The following is an 11,451-nucleotide window of genomic DNA, read 5'->3' on the forward strand; positions in this document are numbered from 1 at the left end:
AGGTCTGTCTGTCCAGAGCAGCAGCTGCAGCAGACACCAGCAAAAGCTTCATTTAATCTGGTTACAGTGTCATAAATGTCACAGATGGGTCAGCAACGCTGCTCCAAGAGCATGAAAACTGGTGAGGATTTGTGCTTTTCCCTCCTTCTTCGGGTAATGTTATGGCATAAAATATTTTTATTTGTAGAGCTGAGAGAGGGGAAAGGCAAACTCTCACATATTTTCAAGGGAATGGTGGTGTTTACTGAACTTTCTAATGCAGCCACTAGATGCCCCTGTTTTCTGATGACTGCTCCAGAGTGGGGCATCTGGCAGGATGCAGCAACCAGGGCCAGAACCTGGGGCTTGTGCTGTAGAGAAATCCTGACTGCCTCAGCCTCCTCTGCCCTAGTGACCTTTCAGGTAGCTGAGTCTCTGGTTCTAGATGTGGATTCAGGAGAGACAGTGCTGGTCACTAACAGGGATGCTGTCATCCATCTGCCTTTTCTGCTCCTGTTTTGTGGTGGCTCTGGAGGAGGGGACAAAGCTCAGCCACCAGCGGCTGTGCACCTGGGCACCTCTACCTGCAGGTCCTGTTCCTGTGACCATACAGTGCCCAAGCCCTGCAGCAACACTCTTGGAGCCTCTTGGGGGTGAATCAGTCCAAAGCAGAAGAGTCAGTCTCCTGGAAAAGTTATTAACACAAGCAGAAATGTTTCCTAAACGAACCCTGAAGTGTTTCCTTGTGTACAGGTGCAGCAATGAGACGGATTCAAATGGGAATTTAGCACTTGAGGAAGCGAGGGAGCTTTCGTGGCTGCTGAAATAGTTCTGCATCCAGAAGATTAATGCTTGTACCATGTCATTCCAGCCCCACAGGCACCCATGGTCAGCATAGGAAATCACATTTGCTCCATCTGACGTGACCTCTCCCCTAAAATGAACTTGACTTTAGTAAGGATTTATTTGAGAGTTTCTTAAGTTGAGCAGGTGTTCCTGCTTCACTTATTCCTTGACCAGGCTTTATGGGGCCAGCAAAGTCCATATTAGGCCCTAAGGTAACAATGCGTAATAAATATTGCAGTCAGATACCCAACTCAGAACTCCTGTGAAACACACAGAGTAAAAAAGTCCTTGTTTGTGTCTGGGCATTCAGTCTCAGGAACACAGGAAATCTTAGAGATCTTGCCTGAGCTTTTTTCTTAACAAGGTGAGCAAAGCGATGGGAAATCTTCAGAAGAGAAAAAAGAGTGAGCTCTCAGGATGAGAACACCCATAAAGGGCTTCTGCTTCCTAATTCTTCCTTCTTCCAGGAGTAAGGTGCCTAATTAGCACTCCTGAGTGTGATGTGGGCTCAGAGCTCTGAGTCATCTGGGAAGAAGCACTTTTTCAGTTTTCACTGCTGGAGAAGCTAAGAGCAGCTCTGAGGAAGAAGCACTAGAAATTCCTAGTGACCCAATATCACAAAAATTACTGGGATCTAAAACACATTTGCAGATGCTTAGAAACTAGTAGTTACTCCATCCATCACCCACTGAAACTAAAAGGTTCCTCCCGCTTCCCTTCAGGAGCTCTGGATTAGGATGTAAAACTCATGACACCACTACTTGCAGCATCCTGCTGCTAGTACCTATTTAGTGAGGTTTGATCCACTAGGTTTTGGTTATGAGACATAAAAGCCTGGTAACCAGCCTTAGGATCAGGAAGGTTTACAGAGATGTATCCCACAGCATGTAGCACAGGCAGCCCTGGGACTGGTCTTCCCCAAGACTGTGCAGGCCAAGCCACTTCTCTGGAAGTCACACATCATCTGCCATTTTTTCATAAATTTAGAAAAAAAAAAGAAAAAAAGAGGTCTCAAATATTCAATAGCAAATGAAGCCTGGACTCACTGATATCTCTCTTCTCCCAGTGATTTCCTTGTGTTTTCCCTTGGGCCTGTGCTGCTCTGTAGGATTATGGCATTCCAGAGTCATTGGCATAATGATAACATGACTAAGAAATATGGAGACTCCCCTCTCCATATAATCCCTGCCAAGAGAATACTGAAGGAAGTAGATAAAGGAGTCACTAACACTGAGTTACATTTTGCTTCTAAGAATTGCCTTCCAGAGGCTGTAGCCGTTTTGCAACCTTTTTAATTTTCAGAGAAAATGCCTCCTGTGCCATAATTAAGAGTTTAATATGCCACAGGGTCCCGTTTATCATGATAACGTATTTTGCTGGAGAACAGATAGACTTTTTGTAAGTCCTTTGAATATCTTTCAGCCAGTCCATTAGATGGGGCTGTGATACTGGGGATTTTAATCACAGATATTCATTATTCAGTTAATATTAATAATTTTCATAAAAAGGGTGCATATTTCTTTTGTTTCACAGGCAGCAAGATCTGGTGAGGGATTTCAAAGCATGGAATAGTTTGGTTATCTTCAGTGCTGGCTAGCTACATCCAGAAATTTGCAGGGAGAACATCAGGTCCACCTTTCTCTTCTCCTCTTATAGAAGGCACAGGAGTCCAAAGCAAAGAGCCCTGTAAATGAGGCAAGAATCAGAAGACATATGGGAAGCAGTCTTTTATCTCATGTGATGACTAATAGCATGTTCCCAGCTGGAACATCGTTTGAGACCTCTATGCAGTTCTTCAGTAGGGAAAAAAAAAAATCCATGTAATTGTGTAATTGTTTTAATAATGGTGTGCAGAGGCCCCTGGAAATGGAAGACAGCATCAGTGTACCATGTCATTAAGAGAGGACATCAGATGTTATGGCAAAAAGTCAGATTGCTCTAGTGCCTACCTGATGCAGAAAGATACAAAGGGCAAAAGTAGCTTCCCTGCAAGCTGCTTTGCCTCAAGCAAGAGTAAAGGCTGAATGTTGAGCAGTCAGAGATAATCACATAACACATATGAATGTGTGAATGTATTTTGATATATAGTGACGGTTCCTTTGACAACAACAGTACCTAAATCATTGAGTTGTTAAGGCTGGAAAAGACCTTTAAGCCCAACCACCAGCCCAGTGCCACCACCTTGGTCACCACCAACCAATGTCCTCAAGTGCTACATCCAGGCATTTGAAGTGTTTCTTAAACATTTCCAGGGATGGTGAATCCACCACATCCCTGGGATGCCTGTTCCTGTGCTTGACAACCCTTTCCAGGAAGAAACCTTTCCCAAATATCTCATCTAAACCACCACCACTATGCAACTTGAGGCCATTTCCTCTTGTCCTGTAACTTGTTACCTGGGAGAAAGGGCCGACCCTTACCTTGCTACCACCTTTCAGGGAGTTGTGGAGAGCAGTGAAGTTCCCCCAGAGCCTCCTTTTCTCCAGGCTACGCCTCCCCAGCTCTCTCAGATTTGTGTTCCAGAGCCTTCCCCATCTCTGCTGTGCACACAGAGCTCAGAGCCCCATCCAGCCTGGCCTTGAACACTCCCAGGGATCGAGCAGCCACAGCTGCTCTGGGCAAACTGGGCCAGGGCCTCAGCAGCATCACAGCAAAAAGCTTCTTCCTAGCATTCAACCTACATTCCTCTTTTAGTACAAAACTGTTCAGCCTTGTCCTAACACTATTCTGACCATATAAAAAGTCACTCTCCCTTGTTTTTTTAAGCCCCCTTTCAAGTACTGGAAGGCTGCAATGAGGTTTCCCTGGAGCCTTCTTTTCTCCAGGATGAGCAACCCCAGCTTCCTCAGCCTGTGTTGACAGAACAGGTGCTCCAGCCTGTATAAAATATATTTTCCTGGAAGGGGAGCCAGTCGGTGTTTGGGAAAGGGTCTGGCATTGGTCAGTATGCAGTGATCAATTGAATTGTGCATCACTTGCTCTCATATTTTTTCTTTTACTCTTCATTCTTATAAATTCTTCTAATTTACTTGCTTTCAATTGTAAAATAGTTACATTGTCGTGTGATGCCAAACTGTCTACTGGGATTAACCCCCAACAAGAGGGAATCCTGAAAGCAGACAGCCCACTCTGTCCTCAAGTGCTATATCCAGCCCACCTGGCAGCTCTTCTGCAAAACTCTCCCTGGCTCTGCAGCAGCTGAGCAGCCAGTACCCTATGCCAGTGCTCCCTGGAAAAGTGATGCAGGGAGACTCACAGATGAAGTGTTTGCTGAAATAGATCATTTATTGCCATCTTTGTACCCAGTAAAGTGCACAGGAGGAATGGACTCTCTCAAAAAGGGCATTTTCAGGAGTGACTGGAGGGCAGCAACATTAAATGCCACTTGGCAGTGAGCACAGCTGTGGAGGGTGACCAATTACTCCTATTTTCTCAGTGCAGGAGTGTGGACAGTGGGGCAGGGAATCAGAGAAACCAGAGCCCATTGCCTCAGGTCTTCTACCAAATAATCTCCAGCTCTGTGGTAGCTGAGCAGCCGCATTCCACACCAAGGTGATGCACGGTTGCTCAGAGATACAGTGTTTGTTCAAACACACCATTTGTTGTAAACTTTACATCAACTAAAGCTCCCAAAAGGTCAAAGTATGGTTAGAATGATATTGGAAGTATTTTCGTAGAAACCAAATGATTCTACTCTTCTACAGTTCTGTGGTTCTACAGTTGTCTCCTTCAGAACCCAAAGTAGAGGTGATATTGCAGCTTATCAAACTTCTTCAATGCCTCAGTCTGGGCAGCTGGATCCTGTGCCAGGTGCTGGAAGAGGTTTAGGGGCTGTGCCTCTTGGAAGTCTGGGGGCAAGGAGATCTCCTCGGGCATGTCCTCGTTGCCAAAGAAGAAGTGCTTGAGGCGTTTCTCCTCTAGGCAACAGCGCAGGTAGTGCATGGTGTCATCCACCCGCATCAGGAGATACTTGTGCTGCCATTCTGACAGAGGGATCAAGGTCAGGAGGTGCATGACCGTGGTTTTCAAGGCATAGACAGAAATGCCCGAGCCCTCCAGAAGGTGAGCACAGAGCCGCAGGCATTTGAGGTGGCAGCTGTGGCGTGGAGCCTGCATGGCCACCTGCCTGAAGAACTTTGCCTCTGCCACGGCATAGCTCTCCAGCCACGTCGTGCTCGGGGGGAATTGGGCCTCTGTAGGCTGGCTACTCAGGAAGATGTCCGAGTCACCTTGCTGCACACTGAATACCATCTCCACTAAAAGGCTCCTCCCGGAGTCTTTCACCAGCTTCATCTTGCAGGAGCGGCAGGAGGGAAGCACCTTCATGCTGTAGTGACGGGACTGAGGCACCACCGACCAGGCTGAGATCACAAACGTCTGGAACCAGAGGGCAATTTTCTCCCCATCTAGGTAAGGGCCAGTGCAGAGGGTGTGTAGGAGGCTGGTCACCTGCCTTCTCTTCAGCTCCTGCTCAGAGTGGTGGAGGAAGCACAGCTTGCTCTGGTCAGGCTGTTTCCCAGTGCAAGTGCACACCTGCTCCACGCGGATGCGCATGCTCGTCTGTGGCATGTCCCCCGTGGTGTCTGGTTCCAGGTGGAAGGCATGGCCATGGGGAGGCTTCAGGGGCACAAACATGCAGTAGATAACATCCTCCTCCTCATAGGGACTCCATCCTTCACAGGCACTGCCCACCCCAATGACTGGCTCCAGCACTGGGAAGAAGCTGTCTGAAAAGAGACTATGGGAGACTTGGAGAAGGTCACTCAGCAGCTCCTGCACCACCCGTCTCCTGGACACCAGCTTTGGCACTGACAACTGGAAGCGTCTTGAAAAGATCCAGATCATATTCATCTCAGCAGGATTTTCTTCCTCACTTTCTTCACTCTCTGAGTCCCTGCTGCTGTTCACCTCACAGATGCTTTTCTTAAGCCACCAGCAGAGTGCCAAGAGCAGCACCAGGGCTCCAGCAATGGCCCAGAACAGCCATTGCTGTAAGGCAGTCGAGAGCACGGCTTCCCAGGACACAACACTCGGCTCCACGGTCCTGTGGACCAACTCCTGCAGCATCTGAGTCCTCTGCTGGTGGAGGTCCTGGTCTGGGTACACATTGATGTAATGGTGGATCCATTGCACAAGCCAGAGGAGGAGTAGTATGATCATTATGACCTGCGGGAGAACGGAGAGGAGTGCAGTGGGGCTGAGAAGGGACAGAAGGAAGAAAAGAGCAACAAGGGGAGCTGGCAATGAGGGAAGAAGGGATGGGGGACAGCAGGCAGGAAGGAGAGGGGCCTAGGCAGCTGGCAGGCAGCAAAGCCTGCACCCAGTCCCAGTGGTGGCACCGTGCCCTTTTCCCCTCCCTGGAAGGGACTGTGCCCTGGATGCAGCGTGGGAAGCACTCTCTTGAGTGCCAGTGTCTGTGGTCCTGCCCTCATCTAGCACAGCATCTGGCCATGTGTGTCCACTTGATGCTTGTTCAGGCTAGCCTGGGGCAGTGCTGCTTGCTGCTGCCATTTATACCTGCTGCTCATTGTGGCATCCCTTGTGATGTCACTTGTACTACAGACATCATGGCCAGGCCAGCCTGCTGTACTGGGGCAGCACTGCCTGCTGGTGCTGCTTCTACATGACCCTTTTTGTGACATCCCTTGTGATGTCATTGGCACCAGAGACATCACAGCCAGGCCAGCCCCACCCTTCACCCCCACCCCAGCTCAGACCCTCACAATGGCCCCAAGAAACCAAAGCCCTGACACCCACCAAATGCAGACCCACTGCTCTGGAATGGCCCCCAGAGCCTCCCTTTACAAAGCAGGACAATGTTTCCCTGAACCCTTGGCACACATAAAATTGGATGATGCAATTCTTGGATGTTTTGCTCCTTGAGATGTGGGTGAGAAGGGATTGGTTCCCTTGGCACTGATCTCTGTGCTTGTGGGGGTGCTCTTGGAGCCTTTGTGACACCTCTGGGTGTGGGGTACAGAGAAGGACTTGGAGGTTCTTGTGGATGAAAGTAGCCATGAGCCAACAGTGTGCACTCACAGCTCAGAAAGCCAGTGAAATCATGGGCAGCTTCAGAAGACACATGGGCAGCAGGCTGAGGGAGATGCTCCTGCCCTCAGGACGCCCCACCTGGAGCCCTGTGTCCACGCCTGGCTCCTCAGCACAAGAAAGATGTGGAGGTGTTGGAGCAGGCTGGCCTGGCTGTGATGTCTGGTGCCAATGACATCACAGGGGATGTCACAATGAGGGGCAGGTATAAATGAGAGCAGCAGGCAGCGCTGTCCTAGTCCAGCCTGAGACAGGGTGACTGCACCAACAGGACAGAGACTGCCCTGGCTGAGAGATGGAGCACAAAGGCAGAGCTGTCAAACCCTTCTCTCTGTCCTCCTGAAGGCCATGCCCTAATGTTCCTGGTCACACTGGTGAAAACCATCCTCCAGAACGCCAGGGTGGTCAATGATGAGCTGGATGGGGACACGTGGCGGCGCATGCAGCAGCGCTCTGAGTTCCTCAGCCAGCAGATGACGTGGATGCTGGAGGAGCTGGAACACAAGGCTGTGGAGCAGACTGGTGGCTCACAGGGACCTGTGCTCTGGGCTGCCTGGCTACAGTGGCAGTTCTGGGCCATTGCTGGAATCCTGGTGCTGCTTGTGGCGCTCTGCTGGAAGCTCAGGAAAAGAAGCTATGAGGTGCTGCTGAGCTGGCAACTGAGCACCTCAAATGCTGTCACTCCCATGCCCTACACCCCCATCCCCAACCCCACACTCCCCACTCCCATCCCCACACTCCTAAACCCTTTTACTTTCCCACCAAAGTGGAATCGGAGGTGGAAATCTAAGTGCAAACCAATATGTTTAGATAAGAATGGCTTAACAATTGAAAGAAAGTAAATTAGAAGAATTTGTAAGAACAAAGTGTGGAAAAAAAAAAAGTGGTGCACAATAAAATTGATCACCATGCAGTGACTGATGCTGGACCCTTTACCAAACAATGATCAGCTCCCCTTCCAGGTAACTCCCACATTTTATGTACTAGCCATCACAGCCTATGGGATATCCCTTTGGCCAGTTTGGACTACCTGTCCTAACTATACTTCTTCCTCCCAGCTTTTTGGGTTTGTGGTTTTTGTACCTCCTCACTGGCAGAGCACAAGGCATGAAAAAGTCCTTTATTTTGGATAAACAAGACACTTAGCACCAACCAGAACACCAGTGAGTTACCAACACCATTGTAATACTGAAACCAAAATACAGCACTGGACCAGCTACTGAAAACAAATTAACTTTACCCCAGCTGAAAACAGAACAATATCCACTCCTTAATCCAGAGCATTTACATCATGCCAAGTCTCCCATTTCCCAAGACCTTCCCCATTTATCTGACAGACATACAGACAGCCATCATTCCCTTAGTCTGTGGAACCCCTTTGTCAAATGTCCATACAAATGTTTAGTGAGCAAAACCTTGACCATGCTTGTGGGAAGAACAGACTCTCGGCTGCTGAAGGAGCAAGTCCAGAAAGTCCCCATGGAACCTGCTTTTGAATGTCCTGTGCTCTATGAGTGCTGGTCCTCTTTGAAGAGACACCTCTTAAAATCACAGGAGTAGGCAATGGCAAGCAGGGCAGAAGGATAACTTGGCTGAGCAGGGACCCTCTTTTCTTGCAGCTCCCCTGTCCTCCTTCCAGCCCTTCTTGTAGACTGGTGTGTCATTTGCTAAATTCCAGGCACCTGGGACCTCCTGGGTTATGCTGGTAAATGATTGAAAGGGGCTCAGGGAGTGCTTCTGCCAGCTCCTGCACTATCTTTCTCTGGATCCCATCTGGCTGCACAGACTCGTGTCTGAGTAGTGTAGCACATCACTGACCATTTTCCTGTCCCTGTCTTTCAGCTCAGGGGTCTGGGTACCCACAAGATAACTGGTCTTACTATTAAGGACTGAGGGGAAAAAAGACATTAAGAACCTCAGCCTTTTCTTCATCTTTTGTCATTGTGTTTCCACATACATTCAGCGAAGGATGAAGATTCTCCTTAGCTCTCCTTTCGTACTTGTAGAAACATCTTTTATTGCTCTTGACTGTAGTAGCCAAATAAAGTTCCAGTTAGGCTTTTTCTACTTCTGATGTTTTTCTAGTTTTTCTTATTTCAATTCTAATTTTGACCCTGCTAACCTCATAACATCACTGTAGTCCTCCTGAATTGCCTGCCCCTTCTTCAAAAGGTCATGAACTTTTTTTTTTCCTGAGTTCCAGCCAGCTTTCAACACCTGGAGATAGGCTACTCCTGCACCTTTAGGATTTCCTTCTTGAAGAATCTTCAGCCTTCCCGAACTCCTTTGCCCTTCCTGAACTCCTTGGCACTTCTTCCCAAGGGACTCTGTGAATCAATCTCTCAAACAGGAAAAAATCTGCTGCCTGAAGTCCAGGATGGCAGTTCTGCTAACCACTGTCCTTACTTCTCAAGAACCAAAAACTCTATCTTTTTAGGATTTTTATGCCCAAGACTTTAATGCCAAGAAAGGCTGCTGCCTTGTAACAGATGACTTTCTTATTTCTACAAACTTAAAAAAGACATTAGGCCTGTGTGAAACAAATATATATACCCCAGCTAAGCAAGGCAAAGTTACCCTTAAGCGACAGCACAAAAGTTCAGTGAGATAATCACATTAGCATTACTGAGTTAGCCATGCATGTGAAGCACAGTACAGCTCCTATTTCCTATTTGTCTGCATTATGAATCTAAAATATTCATATTTTATTGTCTTGTGTTGACAGCAAACTGTTAGAACAGAAGAATGGCTGGTTTTGTGTGTCTGGAGCTTCATGTCTTATTTAGTGCAAGATTGAATGGCAAGCAGAATTAATCAGGTTCTCAAATGCACTTTATCCGAGGTTGCTCACACTAGCTGTCCTTAAACAAGCTGGAAATGGGAATTTGGTGTCCTTTCCATTGGCTGGAATATATATATTCCACCTGCTCAAAAATCCCAAGGGAGTTGAGCGCTCAACTTGTCAGCAATTTTAAATAAGATTTTAAGATTTAACCTACTTAATGCCTCTCTGAAAAGCCCAGGTTCAAGCCAGGATATGCATGTGGCTGAAGCCTGCTCTGATCTGACAGCACCCTTCAGCTCTGTGCTGGGGCTGCTGGCACCTGTTGGAACAGGGATGCAGTGTGCACCCAGTGCTGTGGGAAGCAGCAGTGGGAATATCAGCCTGGGACAAAGCATCAAACAGAGCTGAAGCACTCTTCATGCTTTAACAACCTTCAGTATTTCCCTGCAGTTTTGTAAAGGACTGCCAGCTAAAGATTAGAAATGCAGCATGGTCTTTGTGCTACATCCTGGTCTGGGGGAACTTCTCTGCTCTCCTGCTGGGTTTGGACTGGGGAATCAGGAGTTTCCCCTGCCATTGCTCCCCAGGCTTCTGTGGCTCCCTGTGAGCACCAAGGGAGAAAAGCTGTGTGTGCTCTCCATAGGAAGGGTTTCCCTGAAATGCTGCCTGCTGGTCCCTGAGCACAGGTGGCCACAAGGAGCCTGGCAGCTGCCTCCTTTAGGGAATCACAGAAAGCAGCTTTGCCTCCAGAGCTCGGCATGGCAAAGGGCCCAGAGCAACCTGCCTGTCACACCTGTCAGAAGGAAGCTGTGATGAAAACAAGCAACTTCCAATAATGCTTCTGCATTCACTTGGAAATTATGAAAACAAGCACGAAGCAGCCAAGGAGCCCTTCTTGGGCTGTGCCACTGTTCCCTGTAGTCACACTGTCTGCCCTGGAGCAGAGTCCACTTGGCCACAACAATCTGCTGCAAGGTGTTATTGGCCCCACAAAGAACTGAGTGCTAAAGGACCCCCTCAACATAAATTACTCTTAAAAAAAAAAAAGGTATGGAATAATTTTGCAATAATTTTGCAATTGTTTTTCAGTTTTTAAAATTGATGTTGGAAGCTACTTTTAATACAAAACCTTGCAGAGCCCCTGCTTAGTCAAGTGAGGAGGAAAACTCCCTTCTTTTGTGGTTTTCATGGACAACCAGATAGTCTCCATTCCCTCTGACTCCTCCACAAAAACAGGAGTGGCATGGGCTCTTCATCCCATGCTTTCCATAGGAGTTTCTGCCCCACTGACTCTGCTAGGAGCAGGCTGCACATTTATTACACAGCTTCAGTGTGTCCTCATGCAGTCATAACTATCAGCAAATGTCTTCATCTCACAGTGTTCACTGTTCTTTCTTTATTTCTTCTTAGTTTGCAAGAAGTCCTGCTAGGAGGGAAGGGGAACAAAAAATATTTCTGTGGAGCTCTCTAAGTTACCTAATGATTTTGTGGATCATGTTGCTGGAAAAAAACTACTCCTGAAGAGCCAAACTCTATGGCCCTGAAGGCTTTCACCTCTTTTCAAATAAACCTGATCAACATTTCATGGGGGCTGTGACAACCCTGGGAGGATGGACTACTCCAATAGCATGTTTTAATGACAGTATAATATCATTAATTAATTTCTTTAAAGAGTGTATTTCACCAACTCAGCTCTCTTACTACAGCACAGCAAATCAAAAGTCCCTCTGCCTTGTGTTGGTTGCTCATTTTCCACATACTTCTAAGAAAATCTTGTTGAATCCCCACATGAC

The 11,451-nt window shown here is 47.7% G+C and overlaps 1 protein-coding gene across 1 annotated transcript; it reads right to left on the reverse strand.

The window, feature by feature from the left end:
• Window positions 1-4,554: 4,554 nt before the first annotated feature.
• Window positions 4,555-5,985, reverse strand: LOC106850298 (inositol 1,4,5-trisphosphate receptor-interacting protein-like 1). The gene has a single exon (XM_014871497.2). It carries the CDS (start codon window positions 5,983-5,985, stop codon window positions 4,555-4,557), a length of 1,431 nt encoding a protein of 476 aa, XP_014726983.2.
• Window positions 5,986-11,451: the final 5,466 nt, after the last annotated feature.

The sequence above is a fragment of the Sturnus vulgaris genome, chromosome 6, assembly GCF_052056855.1.
Source record: "Sturnus vulgaris isolate bStuVul1 chromosome 6, bStuVul1.hap1, whole genome shotgun sequence".
In the NCBI taxonomy this organism is placed as follows: Eukaryota; Metazoa; Chordata; class Aves; order Passeriformes; family Sturnidae; genus Sturnus; species Sturnus vulgaris.